This window comes from Naegleria fowleri, assembly GCF_008403515.1.
Source record: "Naegleria fowleri strain ATCC 30894 chromosome Unknown tig6, whole genome shotgun sequence".
Taxonomy (NCBI): domain Eukaryota; phylum Heterolobosea; class Eutetramitea; order Acrasida; family Naegleriidae; genus Naegleria; species Naegleria fowleri.
Window position 1 is genome coordinate 939972 of NW_025407938.1, and position 17588 is coordinate 957559.

At 38.5% G+C, this 17588-nt stretch overlaps 8 protein-coding genes across 8 annotated transcripts; 6 read left to right on the top strand and 2 right to left on the bottom strand.

Annotated features, from left to right (window-relative positions):
* Window positions 1-28: 28 nt before the first annotated feature.
* Window positions 29-2217, top strand: FDP41_010682 (uncharacterized protein; the record flags this gene model as incomplete). Its single annotated transcript, XM_044701007.1, has 2 exons — window positions 29-457; window positions 559-2217. The coding sequence occupies 2 exons, from the start codon at window positions 29-31 to the stop codon at window positions 2215-2217; spliced, it is 2088 nt and encodes a 695-aa protein (XP_044568330.1).
* Window positions 2218-2570: 353 nt separating this feature from the next.
* FDP41_010683 (uncharacterized protein) lies at window positions 2571-4199 on the bottom strand (the record flags this gene model as incomplete). The annotated part of the gene is made up of 1 exon (XM_044701008.1): window positions 2571-4199. One exon carries the CDS (start codon window positions 4197-4199, stop codon window positions 2571-2573), a length of 1629 nt encoding a protein of 542 aa, XP_044568331.1.
* Window positions 4200-4487: 288 nt separating this feature from the next.
* FDP41_010684 (uncharacterized protein) lies at window positions 4488-8990 on the bottom strand (the record flags this gene model as incomplete). The annotated part of the gene is made up of 3 exons (XM_044701009.1): window positions 4488-6957; window positions 7087-8272; window positions 8501-8990. The coding sequence occupies 3 exons, from the start codon at window positions 8988-8990 to the stop codon at window positions 4488-4490; spliced, it is 4146 nt and encodes a 1381-aa protein (XP_044568332.1).
* A 440-nt stretch (window positions 8991-9430) lies between these two features.
* Window positions 9431-9913, top strand: FDP41_010685 (uncharacterized protein; the record flags this gene model as incomplete). Its single annotated transcript, XM_044701010.1, has 1 exon — window positions 9431-9913. The coding sequence occupies one exon, from the start codon at window positions 9431-9433 to the stop codon at window positions 9911-9913; it is 483 nt and encodes a 160-aa protein (XP_044568333.1).
* A 184-nt stretch (window positions 9914-10097) lies between these two features.
* On the top strand, window positions 10098-11846 carry FDP41_010686 (uncharacterized protein; the record flags this gene model as incomplete). Its single annotated transcript, XM_044701011.1, has 1 exon — window positions 10098-11846. The coding sequence occupies one exon, from the start codon at window positions 10098-10100 to the stop codon at window positions 11844-11846; it is 1749 nt and encodes a 582-aa protein (XP_044568334.1).
* Window positions 11847-12224: 378 nt separating this feature from the next.
* Window positions 12225-14153, top strand: FDP41_010687 (uncharacterized protein; the record flags this gene model as incomplete). The annotated part of the gene is made up of 1 exon (XM_044701012.1): window positions 12225-14153. One exon carries the CDS (start codon window positions 12225-12227, stop codon window positions 14151-14153), a length of 1929 nt encoding a protein of 642 aa, XP_044568335.1.
* Window positions 14154-14628: 475 nt separating this feature from the next.
* Window positions 14629-16134, top strand: FDP41_010688 (uncharacterized protein; the record flags this gene model as incomplete). The annotated part of the gene is made up of 1 exon (XM_044701013.1): window positions 14629-16134. One exon carries the CDS (start codon window positions 14629-14631, stop codon window positions 16132-16134), a length of 1506 nt encoding a protein of 501 aa, XP_044568336.1.
* A 71-nt stretch (window positions 16135-16205) lies between these two features.
* On the top strand, window positions 16206-17444 carry FDP41_010689 (uncharacterized protein; the record flags this gene model as incomplete). The annotated part of the gene is made up of 3 exons (XM_044701014.1): window positions 16206-16319; window positions 16377-16713; window positions 16777-17444. The coding sequence occupies 3 exons, from the start codon at window positions 16206-16208 to the stop codon at window positions 17442-17444; spliced, it is 1119 nt and encodes a 372-aa protein (XP_044568337.1).
* Window positions 17445-17588: the final 144 nt, after the last annotated feature.

Consider the following 17588-nt stretch of genomic DNA (forward strand, 5'->3'; position numbering starts at 1 on the left):
TTTCATCCTTCGATCCTCATTCATTGCAATGAACAGAATTTCAACCGCTGCAGGCGGAAGACTGATGACTTCCCTACCAACCACTGGGTTTTGGGGTCCACGGCCTGGAACCACTCTCAATGGAGGACGACCGAGTGTTCGGGTTCAGGAGGGAGAGTATACAAAAGTCATTTATACATTAATTGTGGAGAAGAAGTTTGAAGATGCAAAACAAATACTACAACATCAGTTAGAATTCTTTTCCGAGAGTAGAGCGGCTTTGTCTTTATTGGCCTACTGTGATTACATGTTACAAAATTATGCAGAATCAGCCCAGACCTATGAAAAACTTGTAAAGCTTTTCCCAACGGTGGATCAGTACAAGTTGTATCAAGCTCAATCCCTGTATAAGGCTGGAATGTATCCCGAGGCTGTAAAAGCGTGCGCAACGATTGAGTCGGAAGTGCTTGCAGAAAAAGTAAGTCGAAATTCAACAAAAAATATAATTCAAAAAATTATTATTAATGATTGCCAAATTGTTGATGTTCGGGTTCTTTTCCAAACATTTCTCTGAGGCAGGTTCAAAAATTATTAGCAGCATGTCAGTATGAACTCGATGATTTGGCCACTACAAAGTCACATGCCGAGAAATGCATTCAGGATGATCCCGACACTTTGGTTTTACAAGGATGTATCCTTTACAAGGAAGAAAAGTACGACGAAGCAAGAAAGAATTTCCAAGATGCTCTCAATATTGTTGAATATCAACCTCATATTGCATACAACATTGCCTTATGTTACTACCGAATGAAACAATATACACCAGCTCTTAAATACATGCAGGACATTATTGAAAGAGGAATTCGAGAACATCCTGAATTAAGCGTTGGCAGTAACACAGATGGGTTCGAAGTAAGAAGTGTCGGGAACAGCCAAACATTAAGAAACACGGCCCTAGTTGAGGCCTTCAATCTTAAATTCGCAATTCAATATCAAATGAAAAATTACGAGGAAGCTAGTGAAGCTTTGAGGGACATGCCTCCAAGAACTGAAGAAGAGCTTGATCCCGTCACACTTCACAACCAAGGACTACTTCAAATGGAAACCGATCCAAATGCTGGTTTTAAAAAACTGAAACACCTCATTCAACATCCACCATTCCCACCAGAAACATTTGGAAATTTATTGCTGCTCTATTGTAAACATCAACATTATCTTTTGGCTGCAGATATTCTCGCAGAAAACAGCCATTTATCATTCAGCTATCTCTCTCAGGATATTTACGACTTTTTAGAAGCATTAATTATGGCCCAAACAAGCCCAGAAGAGGCTTTCAGAAGCTTTGATGATCTTGCAACCAAACATATCGATAATTTGCGAAAGCTTACAAAACAAATTCAAGATGCAAGAATGAAAAAAGATAGCGAAGGTATGAAAAAGTCTCTGAGAGACTTTGATGAAGCGCTCGAAGCTTATATTCCTGTACTTATGGCAATGGCAAAAATCTATTGGGACATTGAAAATTATCCGAAAGTTGAACAGATATTGTTGCAAAGTGCAGAGTTTTGTTCAGAACATGATGTATGGAAACTCAACATGGCAAACACGTATTTCATGCAAGCAAACAAATTCAACGAAGCCATCAAGTTTTATATGTCAATTGTAAAAAAACAGAAGGATAACTTGTTAGATATTCATGCAATGGTATTGGCAAACTTGTGTGTCTCTTACATTATGGTGAGCCAAAACGAAGATGCAGAAGAATGGATGAGGAAGATTGAGAATGAGGAACAACGATTGCATCGACAAAACCCTAACAAGCAGTCTTTGCATTTATGTATTGTAAATTTAGTTATTGGTACTTTATATTGCTCAAAAGGACACTATGAATTTGGAATTTCAAGAGTCATGAAAAGTTTAATTCCGTACAACAAGAAAATCATGACAGACACGTGGTTCTATGCAAAGAGATGTTTCCTTTCACTTTTTGAAACTTTAGCCAAGAATATGATTGTAATTAAGGATCAAACATTTACAGATATCTTAAACTTTTTGGATGCTGCAGCCTTGTTTGGAAAAGAAATCAAGACGACTCTCAACCCTGGTGCAGCAGGAGCAAGCGACGCCACCAACGTGAATACTTCCATTCTCGATATTGATGGTAAGAGAGAGGATGAGCGAACAGTGACTCAAGAAGCACGATTACTCAAACGAATGTGTTTGAGACTTATGGAATAAGTCTTGTAATTAAACATACTTTATTATATTCTTATTACCTTTAAAAATCGAATAGTAAAACAGTCAATGATTTGATCACGTCAGTATTTCTTTGTTGAAAATAAGAATAACCTTGCGAGAGATAAATGGTGAATTAGCCCTCCACAATTACTGTACTTTTGGTTGGTCATTCTGTTTATACAATGAGAACAATGATTAAGACGATTGAAAATATATACATATTCAAAATGTGGCTTCAAGATCATATTCCAGTTTGCTCTTAAAGTCTTAGTAGCATTTAATGGTCGGTATGGCATTAAGAGAAGAAGAAATTTTTCGTTCATGATTCGGATCCAATCACCTCCCATGAATTCCTACTTGAATTCAAAAGTCACGTCAGTAAAGTATTTGGCAACTTTGTGGAGATTGATATTACACTCATCCCGAAATTTAAAGAAAAATCTAAACATTTTCGCATATTGCTTGGGTTGAGTGGTTGTAAAAAAGACCATCACTTGAAAGATGTCTGCATTTGTTGCGAAGGGTCTGAATGCCTTCAAAAATACTCCTTTCATAGTTTCAATATTGGGAGACATCAGTTCTTGATCGAATGGGATGGTATCTTCATTGGATTGTTCCTCATTTTCGTAATCCTTGTCATTAACACCTTTCAAGTTCTTAATTTGTTTTAGAAGAGTCACATTCGAGTAGCCTCCATTTAAATCTCCATCTTCATATTCGGGGTTTGACAAAACTGAAAACGTTCCTCGTCTCTTACGTTTTGTGACAGGTGTAAAGTCATCTTTTGTATCGTGTTGTTTTTTTGCCAAATCATACACTCTTGGAAAAACCTGTTTGATATGTTTGGATTGAACATCAATCAAAAGCCACATGGTCCGATCCGTAAATAATTGTTGAAATGTGTTGACTTTTGTTATATGGTTTCGTTTTGATTTACAATAGGCCATAACCAAGTACTTGTTAAAAGTCAATTTGCAATGAGCAACAATTTCTAAATTAAACTTATTCTGTTCGTCCACAAAATACTTTTCAAAGTTTGTGAAATAAACATTGGTTTTTGAAGGAGGTTCATTCTTTTGGATGTGAATCTTTTGAATGGAGCTTTCTCTTTTTCGTTCCTCAGTCAAAATTACAAAAAATTCCTTGTAACTCTCTTCATTATTGTCATTTTCTTGCTTTTCCATTAGTAAGGCATATACAACAGGTCCATTCTTGATGCATATCACTTGTTCAACGTTTGCATATTGATTATTGTCGGATTGAGTGGAAACACGAATTAAATCTGTTGTTTGAAAAGATCCAAGTCCACCGTTCCAGTGCGAATTCATTACAGCATGATAATAAACATTCTCATTGACACTAAAGAGTGATGATTCTCCCCAAAAACTTTTATACCTCGTCGATAAATAATTGAAAGTCTCCAAGTAATGAAAAGTCGATTTTTTCACATCTTGATCATTCAGCACCAATTGAAATTGGAATTCAATTTCACAAAGAAACGTAATTTGCTTCTCATCATTCTGAGAAATGTAAAATGAAAGAAGTTGGTCTGACATGGAATAACTTTTCATTGAACTATTGTCATTATTCAAGTGATGCAGGAATGTGAGTCGAGAGTCGTCCACACAAGAACCTAGCCTTCCCAATTTCAATAATGCAAAAGATACCTCAATCCAGCATCCTTCCGATCGAATGGCAACAAACAAGTAAGAAGGTCTATAATTTCTTTTCGGAATTTGTCTCGTCAAATCTCCCCATAAAATATATTTCGGTAAGTTCTCGTGATGATCTTCCTGCAATTCCAAAATAAGAGCAATCGGAATTGTATTCATCATAGAGTATTGATCATCATCATAATAGTAATCATAGTCCCACATGTTATACACAATTCGATTGTGCTTATCTACATAATCCCCAAAATTCTCTAAAAAACCTTCCAATGAGTTGTCTTTGAAATAATGAGGAGGATTGTGTTGAGGCATATTTCTCAGAGGGAAATGATGTGCAAAAAGTTGTTTTGGGTTTTGGTGGATGGAGTGTCGGAGGTTTTTTTTGTGAGTCCTCTTCGCGCGAATTCAAGACAGCTTTTTGCAAGATTCAATTTGAGAATGTTTTCTTCTTAGCAAATTGTGCAGTTGGCAAAAGTCAACATAAACAGTGAGAAGGGCATGATTTTGAGAGAAGAGGGTTGAAGGATATTTATTCCCAGATAGATAAGGATGGATGAAATAGTTTTAATACTCGAGAGCTTGATATCTATTGGATCCAATTCACTCATCCAATTCTGAAATGAGTTTTTCATTCTTTTCAATCAAGGTGGCAATTCCCTTCTCCCCAAGCCCAATTTTTGACAATTCTGAAATGGTTTTGAAAGGTCTGCACTCCATAATTTTCTCTGCCTTTTTATCTCCAATGGTGGCCAATTTCTTGAGCTGTTTCATTCCATTATTCGTGTCATTCAAGTAATCAAGTAATTTAGCTTGGGTCGATTTTTCCCAAGAGTCATTGTCTCCCTCACTCGACGTTGTTTGAGATCGGATGTTATTAGTCACACAAGGTTTAAATATTCCTTCTTCTTGTAGGAGTGGTGGTGGTGGTGCCACTGCATCGCTCATCTCAACATCCTCGACGTCGAGATGATTCAATTGAAACTCCTCTTCTTCATCAGATGCAGATGTTGTGTTGATGGTCAGAACGTCATTCTGTTGCACGGTCCGGTTCCGATCTTTATCGAGTTGCTTGAGTTTGGTAATCTTTTGTTTCAACTTTTCATTGCTTGGTATAAGTTGTAAAGCTTTTTCGTAAAGTTCAAGAGCGTTTGAAATGTTTCCTTCTTTTTTAAGAGCAGTATTGGCTTCCTTAATATATTCTCGTGCCAGTGTGAACTTGTCTCTTGACTTTTCTGTTGACATCACATGGTTGGTACTTTCAGATGGTGCATTCAATGCAAATTCACTCTTCTCGAGAAGAAGTGCATTGTCATAGATTTTAAAAACACGTTTGGATTTCTTTTCTCTTCTAAGGGTGAGTTTGGGTTTGAACGTCGTTTTGGATTTTTTCTCAGAGTCGTCAGAAGTATGATCGTGTTCCTCTTCATCATCGTGGTCGTCGTCAATTAATGGTTCAATCGTTTCTTTGATCGTTACCTTTTTAGAGGCTTTTGTGACTCTAGTGACGCTTTCCTTGTTGTCTTTGTTGAGTAGAACCTTTTTACTAGGTTGTTCAACTCCATCGGTTATCTTCTGAGAGGAATCTGACTCGCATTCACTTTCTATAGAATCGAAACGTTTTCTCTTGACAGCAGGATTTTTTGTCTTCTCTGAATCATCATAACGTTGTGCAGTCATAGTGGGCTGTTGGAGTTGGAATTCACTCTTGGGGTCTGTCAGTTTGTCACACTCTTCATCATTTCTTGACTTGGCAGTAGTGTCATACAGCGTGTCATCGTCACTTGTCTTGATTTCTTGAAGCTTGGGAAATAGGTCATCCGTGTTCACATGATCAAGGCTTGACAATATTTGTTGGATATTGTGACTCTCAGGAAAGAGTAGTGTCATGTCCTTATTGTCTCGATTTTTAATTGGAGATATGGAACCTACTGTCATGTTAAAATCGAGAGAATTCGTTTCTGGTTTTTTCAATGAGGACGCATCAGATGGTTTTAATAGTTGATGGAGTGTCTGAGAGGAAGGTGCAACAACTTCCACTTTCGTTGTTGTTGTGGTGGTGGTGATGGTGGTTGAGGGAGAACAATGTTGTGAAGACATTGACTTCTTACCAACGGATGCTTTTAAAGTCACTGCTGTTTTTTGACGATTCGAAGAAAGCTTTAAATGCTCAAGAGAGGATGCTTTTTCCAGCACAATGCCATGGTTAGGTTTTGGTGTCGATGTTGTTGTACCTACGGCAACGTTGCTGGGTGTAGTTGTCTTGTTTGTCTGTGTGGTCTTTCCCATTGAGGTTGGTGTAGTAAAAGTGCATGCCGATGAAGGTGAAGGTGTGGAGCGATGATTTCGAACATGATTGGTAATGTTGGCAAGTGGGGTTCTCGAAACTTTGCCAGCAGTAGAACTAGACCTTTTTTGTGAACTCAAAGAGGAGGAAAGAAGAGCTGGTGATTTAAGGGGAGTCACTTTGCCTCCAAATGATGACTTTCCGTTATCGTTGGAAATGTTTTCTGACAAACTTTTCCGTACCATTTTAGGAGGTTGAAATGGTAAAGGATTGTTCTTCTTTTGAGAAGAAACAGGAGGTGTTGAGGATGTCGAGGAGGTAGATCCGGGAGGAGCTATCGTCTTCATGGGCTTTGAAAAGAGAGGAGGAGTTGGTAAGGAATGCAAGGAAGATGTGACCGATTGGGAGGATCTTGGAGTTGAATATTTAACAGAATCATCACCATGGACACCACTCGCCACCACTTTGGAAGAAGGTGTTGAAGTTGTTTGATATGTGTTGATTGAGTTTGAAGATGAAGGTGGTAGTGGAAGAGGAGGAGGAGGTAATAAGGATGAACATGGCGAGGCGATGCTCGACACTTGTTGAGGTGAGGCCAAAGTTGATGGAGAACTCTTTGTATGATCAAGTTCTGAGAGTAAGGAATGGAGCCTCTTCTTCATGTCCATAATGTAATCGAGTTGTTGTTGTTGGTTGTGAGGTTCTTCTGAACTTTGGGAATTTTCTAATGAAAATGCAGAACCTTGTTGTTGCTGAGTCAATGCAAAACGCTCCAATTTTGCCAATCTTTTGTTCAAATGAAAATGATTTGAATTTATCGCCAAGTTGAACATTATTATTAAAAATAGCCAAGTTGGTGATGTTTGAACGTTCCGTCAAGCCGTTCTTGAGACAATAAAACATGAACTCACTTACCTGTCAAGAATTTCATCCTGTAACGAAATACTCTTCTTCAAAATTGGATCTAACAGACCTTGTCTCAAATCTGCTTGAGCTCGTTCCAAATCTTCTTTCGTTGCAAAATTTGAAACTTGAATCAAATCAGAATAAGAGAGCGTTTTGGAAGTGTGAACACCAATCTTGCGATGCATCAAATGTTTTTCCTTTTCAAGTTGGAGAAGTTTGAGTTGAGTCTCTCGATCTGCTCCATAACCAATGTTAGCCATTCCTTCAAGTTTTGCCTTTTCTTCCTCACTTTCGAAATAACTGGCATGAATGATTGGCTTATTTACAATGGATTGAGATTTCATACCAAAACGAAGAGATTTAAAAGTATCCATATAGTGATCGGTGAAAGGCGAAATGTTAATGATCATGATGGCTTGAGAGCTACCTCCCAATGAATCTTGTAACAATCGAGTGAGTTTGCTGTCACGGTACGATACTTTTGTGTTGTTGGAATTGAGCTGATCGACCACTTTACGCAAACTGAAAAGAGAGGCATTGATATTCGACGACTCAGTGAGGCGAGTTCCAGTATTTCCAGTCTTACGATTGTCCTCAGAGCCTGCCAAATCAATCAAATTAATTTTTCCAGTGAGCCATTGACCTGTCTTTTCGTCCTTATTCTTCACAGTGAGAGTGAGAATGGCGTGAGATCGAGAAGAACGGTCATTGAGTTTGGTGGAGGCCACTTTTCGATTCTTCATTCCCACCTGATAGAACCATTCACAGAATTCATCATAGTTGGAGATGGGTTTCATGGTAAGACCCTTCACAATAATGTTCTTGTATTTATCTTCGTGGAGAGGAAGATCTTTGCCGAGTGCACTCGTTGGCGATGAAGAAGGAGAGATGGAGGAAGGTTGATCAGTTGGTGTGGTTCGCGAACCACACGTGATGGAAGAGCCTGACATGGAATTTCTCAATGTCGAGGTGGTGGTGGTGGAGAATGAAGAGGAGGATGGAGTTACAAGCAAATCATAGACCTTCTCGTTGTAAATTTCGAGATAGGAAAGAGAGAGTTTGCAAGAGTTTGCTTCTGTAGAGGATGCAACTGCTCTTCTTCGGTTGGAAACTTCAAAGAGCAAATGTTGAACAGCACGTGGAATGATGCCCATGCTTTCAAGGGTTTCCCCTCCTTGCATGGTAAATGTTTTGCCTTTCAAAGGGTGAGGAAAGTTGGATGATGAATGTTTTAGAGAATATTTTGATGAATTTGAAGGTTGAAAGAGAAAGCATGGAATGAGTTTATACATGTTGTTGTGAAAGAGAAAGAACGGAATGAGTGAAAACATGAAATGAATATATATTTGTTGGAGGTTTGTTGATGATGATGATTATGACAAAGCTGAAATTGAGAATATCGTATCGTTTATATAATACTTACCACTCCCAGTCATACCATAACAAAATACAGTCGTGTTGAAACCTTCAAAGAGAGAAGGTAACACAGGAAGGATTTCCTGTTGAAAGATTTCATTCTGTGAAGCCTCTTCATCAAAACTCGAGTCAAATTCAAATTTAATTTCATCTCCGGGATTTCTCGGATCCTTCATAAAGACAATATTGTTGTGAGCGGCGGATGGATCACCACAACTAGACGATGAAGATACTCGGCATGTTTTAAAGTTGGATTTTTCAAATTCATCGGGCAGCAATGGACGAACACGAGAGATGACTCGCACTGCTTTGTGTGGAACCTTTGATGATGCGGTTCTTGTTGTTATGGAGGGTGATGAAATGGAATTATTGGAGGAACCAGAAGCAGCATGAATGCTCGTTGGAAATGATGTAGTAGCGATTGAATTCTCGCAGTCTCGGTGTGGTGTTAATCCTGGTGATGAAGGAAATTTTGCTGTGAGAGGTATTTTAATCATTTCTTGAATTTTTTCATACTTAACGGATGAATATTTGAATTTGAGCGCGAAGGTGGAGGTGACTTGGAAGCTTCCTCATGAACAAGAACAACTTGTTAGAATGCGTAAGCCAGTGAACGAAAATATTGTTTCAAGATGAATTCTGAATAAATGACTGAGAGAATGACAACATCTCCCAAAAATAACTTGAGCCTTATTGTTAAGATCCATGAGACAGTTCCTGCAGTTGTGAATTGGTTGAACTCAAGGTTTGTTTGGACGGATCGATTTTAGAAAGATCAAGGCAACTCAGCTGCCCCGCCAAAAAATTGGATCCACTCTCAGTTTACAAAAATCTGTTAAAAAAAATTTGCGTTAAAAATTTTAGCACATAAAATTCCTCTCCATAAAAAAAAAGACCAACACATCAACCTACGTACTACAACTCAACAACAACAACAATGGCTCCAGCAACCAAGAAGACTGAAAAATCCGACAAGCAAAAGGAAACCAAGAAGACCAAGGCCCCAAAGACCACAAAGGCAGACAAGGCTGAAGGTGAAGCTGATGACGATAAGAAGAAGAAAAAGTCTAGACATGAATCCTATAGCTCGTACATTTACAAGGTCTTGAGACAAGTCCACAGCGATATTGGTATTTCGACAAAGGCCATGTCCATCATGAACTCCTTCATTCAAGACATCTTTGAAAGAATTGCCAATGAAGCTGCTCAATTGTGTAGAGTGAACGGAACAAAGACTCTCTCATCAAGAGAGATTCAAACTGCAGTCAGATTGATCCTCCCTGGTGAATTGGCAAAACATGCTGTTTCCGAAGGTACCAAGGCTGTTACCAAGTACCAACAATCCTCCGGAAAGCCATTGACCAAGAAGAGAGAGAAGAAGGAAAAGAAGGAGAAGACTGCTGAGAAGAGCAAGGAATAAGCGCACGGTACTGTGCATAGAGTTGCAATTCTCTTACATTTCCAACCTCACTTTTTCACCCTAGGCCTCTTGTACATTTTTAACTTATATTAAAAACTTGTTAAAATTCAAGTTTAATTTTCTGTCTTTGTTAACATGCAGACATCTTCTAAGATGGTTCATTCTCGTGTCAGTTGCCAAAAAAATGAAGCATTTTCCCCTTCTGCCATCTTTGTGTGATGGTCGATCTCTGAGGTTTTTCTTCCTGTCGCTTGTTTCAATATTATTTATTGCATTCCCTTCTTCCGTAAAACCTGGTATGGCGCAGGGACAGCCTCTTGCTTCCAACTACACGACCATTAGGAAACCAATATTCGGCAATTTCCGCTGCAACCGTTATTCCCAGCATCAAATTTCGGGTACATCATTCGTTACATGCAACATTGAAAATATTTGTCTTGCCACAAACGGCCAATTTGTCTTGTTTCATCCTTCCGAACGTCTATGGGGACATCAAAAAGAGTTTATGAATATTCTCAATTCAAAACCTTGGCTGTATATTCAGGGACGAGTGACAACAAGTAATAGAGGACAATTCCAAGCTAAAGTCATGGATGCAGATCTTGTTTTAGAATATAAAAACACTAATAGTGGTCAAGAAAGAATTGTTGGAGCGAGTTCCATCACGGGATGGTCCACACGAGTAGGTCCGGACACACTTCGAAAATTGTTCACACGCTACGACAATGAAAATGAGCAGTCGTTCACTCAAGACGGTGTCCAAATCGCTCCCATTGCTTTAGATTCTAACTTTACCTATTTCACATCACCTACTTTTGCTCTTAAACGATTTGATGCTGGACAATTGGATCATTTTCTTGTGGATAACATGTTCATGGTAGTTTCCTTAATGATGAGTTATTATCCAATATCTAACTCGAAAGAAATGGAATCTCTTGTCAATCACACACTGTTGTATTTGGATGACGTTTTTGATAAGGACGCTTCTAATGATCTTGAGGTATCAGATCCATCCACTGCTGATGAATATTCATTGACATTGTCCAGTTTAATCACTCGACAACCTCCTTTGCAACTCTGTGAAACGCAATCGAATTATTATTCCATTGAAAAACTTCCATGTCGAAATGTTGGAAAAAACATAACTTCGAAGTGGTCTTCGAGAGATGAACCACTCACATTGAAAGCATGCTTTTCACAGTTCTTGGTTGGAATGACGGAACCATTTCACAATAATTTTCATCGGAGACAAAGCGTTGCAGTGACATTACGACAATTGGCTTATCACAATCTCAAAATTCGACCATTGCCTCACGAAGAGAATGACAATGATCGATTAATTTCATTTTTAGATTCCAAACCTGTTCGTGTGGTCATTCACAGAAAAGGATCTTCTTATCAAGGACCATTTATTGTCAATGTTGAGGAAATTTCAAAAGCCCTACAAGAACAATTCTCTCGTGTCTCTGATACAAATTCACAATTTCATCAATTAATCGCTTTACATTCACGCATTGAAGTGGAGTTTTTCGAATTATCAAAAACACCTTCACTCGAAGATGTGAAATACTTCTCAACTGTGGATGTTTTCATTACTGATTCAGGAAGTGCAGCTTATTATTCGATTTTTATGCGAGCTGATACTTCTGTGATTGTAGCACCTGAATGTACCTCAATTAATTCTGAGACAACTACGAACGGATATACCAATCGGTGTGAGTCGAGTGTGACTTATCAAAACTTAAAAACATTACCATCGGTTCAAGTGATTGATTATATGGAGTTTGGAGACATTTCAAAGAATGTGCAATGTCAAAAACGAGATGTTTCTGTGAAGGATCCATCGATTTGTGATCCAATTTTGAATTCTCAAATCATTGCTGAGAATGTGGTGCCTTTGTTGACGAAAAGATTTTTAAAGTCGTTGAACTAGTTGTGCCATGATCGAGACTGCACATTATCCTCCATCTTTGTGAAAGGATCCTCTCGTTTTTCTCCAAGCCACAATTAATAAGGTCCTTTCGCGAATGGCATGAAGTGGTATCCTTTGTCAAATAGACACTGTTCTAAGAGACACTTCTTTGGTAGGCAATGATGATGATCAATGAAGAATACTTGATGTACATTCATGAGTAAAAAGAAAGACTCATATTTCTAGCATTTTCTTTTTAAAACGTTTCGACCATCGAATTCACCTTATTGGGAATGCCACATTTTTTGATCCTTTTGACAGGTCAAACGCCCACAAAGACAAGAAATCTCTCCAGAAAGAACTGTTGTCTTCAATGTTGTATGATGGAAAGAAAAAAAAATGCATGAAAGAGATCCTTTTCTATCAAATATGAAGTGGCTCTCCGTTTCATATTTATTGTCATCATGGTCATCTCTCTTGAAGCGTCCTCGATTTGTGGTCATATCGATCCTTGTTCTTCTAATTGTGTGCTGTGTGTGTTATGCAATTGTTTTCATCCATCGTTCGTCATCTTCCTTAGTGAAATGTGTGACATGGAATGTAATACAACACCAACCCAAATTGGACAACCAAGCATCGAATCGAATCCATTCGTCAACGGATTCATCCAACCAACCTTCGGAAGTGTTGGAACATGTGGAGGATAGAGTTCTTTCAAAGCAACAACAAACCTCTTCAAAGCAACAAGTGTTGAAAACGAGGCGACAACGAAGACGACAAGTTATGTTTGGAAATTTTCAATGCAATCGATACACTCGACAAACCTTATTCACTTCCTGTCAAATCGAAAATGTTTGTATCAATACGAGAGGACAGTTTTTATTGTTCATGTCACGAGATCGATTGTTTGGAAAAAAACAATTAATTTTGGATGAATTGAATCGAAGACCTTGGATTTACACACAAGGAAGATTTGAATCGAATCGAGGACTTCATTTCATGAGAATCATTGATGCAGAGTTAATTCTGGAATTTGATCCACAACGAGATTCAATAACTTCAACCACTACAACGAAAAAGGATGACATTTCTGACAAGGATGATCAAAAGAATGAAAAAGTCGTGAGTGCATTCACCATTCCAGGTTCCTCTTGGTCTGAAAGACCCTTACATTCCATTTCTGGAGACCCAGTCGAATTGGACAAGAATTTCAAATACTACTCGGAACCTGTCTATGTTTTGAAACGATACGCAGCAGGAAATATGGGTCACTTTTTATTTGACAATATTGCAATGATTGTGACACTCATGATGAATTTTAATCCTCTCGCTTCCACACGAGATCTTGACAAACTTCTTGGTAATCACATTCTATATTTGGATGATGTCTATGAACAGGTGGCTCACAATTGGATTGGGGCGTATCGTTACAATGAGAGTTTAGCTGATGAATTTTCACTGAAATTGCCACAATTGTTTAGCAAAAATCCACCACTCCAATTGTGTCGACAGCAAGATTCGACACGAATTGATTTATTGCCTTGTCGAAACACTCCACGAGGAACGAATTTTCCAAGAAATAATGTGTTGCAGGCATGTTTTGCAAATTTCAGAATTGGACTCACTTATGGACTATTTCGAGCATTTCCTTCGAGAGAGATGATTTTTGTGCAATATCGACAATTAGTGTATTACCATCTTGGAATTTATCCATTACCCAGTGAAGAAAACGACTCACACGTAATGGCTCCTTATTTGAAGAAAAAACCTTTGAAAATTGTCATTCACAAAAAACCACTCTCCTCTGGACATGGTAAAATTATTTGGAATGTCGACGAGTTGTTGAATGCCATTCGTGACAAGTTGCAAAAAGATCCCTATCTCTCATTGTATCATTCAAAACAATCCATTCAGGTTGAATCTTTAGAATTAGATCTTTTCACCATGAATGTCACCGAACAAGTCAAATTCTTTTCACAAGTCGATGTCTACATTTCCGATCAAGGCAGTGCTGCCTACTATGCTGTCTACATGAGAAAAGACACATCCGTACTCATTGCTCCAGAATGCTATTCCGATCGAGGATGTCACACTGGAGAGAGTTTTCAAATTTTGAGAGCTCTTCCCAACACGTTTGTGGTGGATTATTTGGAATTATTGAGAGGAAGTGAAGAGAATCCAAATGAAACACCGTGCAATCCGAGACCCACTGCAAAAGATTTAAATGCTTGTGATCCAATTTTGAGAGTGGATGTGGTGGTGGAGAATGTGATGGCATTTGTGAAGAGAAGATTTCTCAAAATGATGATGGTAGATCCTGATGAATGAAGATGATCTTTAAGTAGGAAAATCATCAACAGATAGAGCCACAGCGTTTGTGCCAAATTTTATTCGGGGATAAGACAGAGCCAATCACCAGTTTGGTGCTTTCCAAATGAATCTTCAGGAATAGAGGAAGTGCTCTTCGTCAACCGTCAAACTGGTCAAAATGTCCGGATTGGTCGAAAAAACTCCAGAGGCGCTCTCCTATTGGACAACGCACTGTATTACTCCAGCACCAACCACAACAACAATAAGCGCGTCTTGGAATCAGCAACGGAACGCGCATGGAGTCTTGTCCAATCTCTACCAAAAACAAAATCATCATCCTTTTACCCTTTTATTGTGGGTGTTGTTTTGAATTAAACACGTGAGATTGGTCTTTCTGGCATTACTCATCAAAACTTGAATTCATCATCATCTATTATTTTCATTGAATTGATTATCAATTATCGTTATTGAAAAAGCTTGCTTGACCAACAACATGATGCCAGCCACACTCACCGCATCATTCCATTCAATAATGAGAAGAACAATTCCTCCTCCTGTTCATCCTTGCTATGAGGCACCCAATAATCATAACCAGAGTATGAATCCGTCCCATGAGGTCTCAAACACATGCTCATCCTCTTTGTCTTCCTCCTCTTCTTCACGACTACCTTCCATTGAAACCATGTTGTTGATGATTTCAGGAAGAAGAAGAGATTCCTCTTGTTCCACCACCACCTTCTTCTCTCCTTCTTCCCAACCACAACAAGAACCACAACCCAACCAGCATCATCACCACCACCAATACTCTGACCACTTGTTTGTTCCCAAATTATCCTGCCATACATGGGAGGATCGAGAGTATCTTTCAAAACTAACGTTTAAGCCTCCATCCCTTATACTACGATCATCCTCACCTTCCTCCTTACACTCATCTCATCCTCTCAACCATCCTCTCAACCAACAACAACAACATGATGAAGAGAGTCGTCAAAGGAGTCTTCCTCAGGTTCCAGGACCTATGGATCGTTATTCATTCTCATCAACACTATCAGAAAGTCATGTCCATGTTGTTGATGAATCTTTGACTACCTCTTCTCCTCTTCTTCTTTCTCATGAGAAGAGTTCATGCATGTACCATTGTCCTACTACTCGAGAGACTACTGTATTTCCTCTTGCTTCTTCACAACATGATCATTCATATCCACAACAACATGATCACCTTAATCATCATTCTTCAAATGCTCTTCACACCTCAAGCTCTTCTTTTGGCTCACATTGGTCAACATGGAAGACAACTCAAGAATATTCCTTCCTGACGACGTCATTATCAGGACGACCAAATGGATCTTGCTCGAAGATGTCTGAGGAGAGCTCGTTGCTGGTGAGCCCAAACCATTCATCAAACGATCAAAAGAACTCTGCTCACGACTACCTGAAGCACCACCACCATCATTTCCAACAAGAACAACCATCCTCATGCGAAACGACAGTTTCATACGAAAGTTCAAACAGAACCACCACTCCTCTCACTACTTCTTCTTCTTGTTTGTCTTCTTCGTCGTCGTCTCGAAGAATCCATTCTGAGGAATCAATTTCGATTTCTTCTTCATCCAAGAAAAAGATCAATCCAATTCATCCTCATTCTACTGTTGTACAATCACACCAAGTTGATGATGCTGACCATGAAGAGAAGAAGACAAAAGATTCCTTAACGAAACCTCAATATTCCAAACAAAAAATTGGAAAATTGAGATTAAAGACTTCCTGTACGAAAAGTGTGGCCAATCAAAATCAGAATGGACACAATAAAGGATGGTGGACAGAGGATGAACATGAAAGATTTCTTCAAGGTTTGAAAGAGTGTGGAAATAATTGGAAATTAATTGCAGAAAAGTATGTGAAAAGTCGTTCGAGGACACAAGTAGCAAGTCATGGACAGAAATGGAGACAATCTTGTGAAATGCATGTAGAGAATGTTGAATTGGTGCAGGAGAATTGAAAGTAAACTTTTTGAAACATTTTCAAGTGATTTCGCAGATTCAAAAAAGTTTCACGAAATGTCACAAAAAAATGTCAAATCACCTCTCTGCAATGCCATCACTTCTCCAATTACCTTTCGAAATCATTCAGAAAATTTTCGATTATTTACTCTTTCCGAGTGATGATCATTCCTCTCATCGAATGGTAAGTCCAAAAATGTCAAACATCATGTTGACATGAGTGTGAGCAAAATTTCCAAAGTCACACTTTTCCACAACTTCAAAGTTTGCAACAACAGAAAGAATTCTTCTCGCGTGTCATCTTCAAAATATTCATCCACTTTTCAGTCAATCACAACTCATGACTGATTATTTCAATCGATTTTGGTGGACACTTTTTCGACATGAAATTCATTTTGGAAATGAGAATGAAATGGTAATTGGATCGGAAAAGGAATTAAAAGAATTGAAAGAAATGGCCTGTCAGAAAAAAGGATCCAATTTGCGACGAATGATCTTGTTGTGGTTGGTTGTAAAAAGAATGAAAGTGTCACAACAACCTTATCAAGAGAATGAATGTGCGCTTGTATTGGGACAAGGTAAGGTTGTTGTTGACATGTGAATGATGTGTTGCATTTTCAAATTGGTGAAAATAATGACAGCTGGAGTTGGAAAAACCTCTCTCATTCATCAATTCGTTCATAAACATTTTGTGGTTGCCATGCCAAGTTCATCAGAGGACGAAACCTTTCGAACACACATCATGGTGGATGGTCAAATGACATTTCTTGAAATTTGGAATCCCACCGAGAAGGGTGTAGATTCTTTCGGGAGAGCACTTCCTCTTCATTACATTCGACATTCGAATTGTTTGGTGTTGGTGTGTTCAACGGCCTGTGTGGTGAATACTGAAGAGAATGAACCTTTGAACATTCATTCTTCATATTTATCGTATTTTGAATATTGGTTACCTTTGATGGTGGAAGTGAAAGGAGTGCATGTGCCATGTGTGTTTGTGTTGAACAAGATGGATTTGATTCAGAGTCATGAGTTTGATGAGGACACTATAGATAAGAAGTATCATTTATTACCTTATCAATTGAAACAACAGTTGCAACAACTTGCTCAAAAGTATTCCCTAACCAATTATGCCATTATTGAGAGCAGTGCGACAGATTACAACTCTACGTTCAGGGTCTTCGAGGAAGGTGTGAAACGATATCGATGCTATCAAGGATATGCTCATATTGATTTACTGAAACAGATTGTGAAAAACGAGAAGAAAGTGTTGAAACAAATTCGAAAAGAGAAAAAGTGTGAATTCATGTGATCACTTGAAGTGAGTTTCAATACCATTTAGTATTTCTGGTACCAGATGCATTGGCATTGGAGGCAGAATTGACTTTCCTCTTCAGTGATGCAGCATTCTCTGCAATTCGTCGTGCAGCAGCCATTTTGAGTTTGTTTTGGTCAA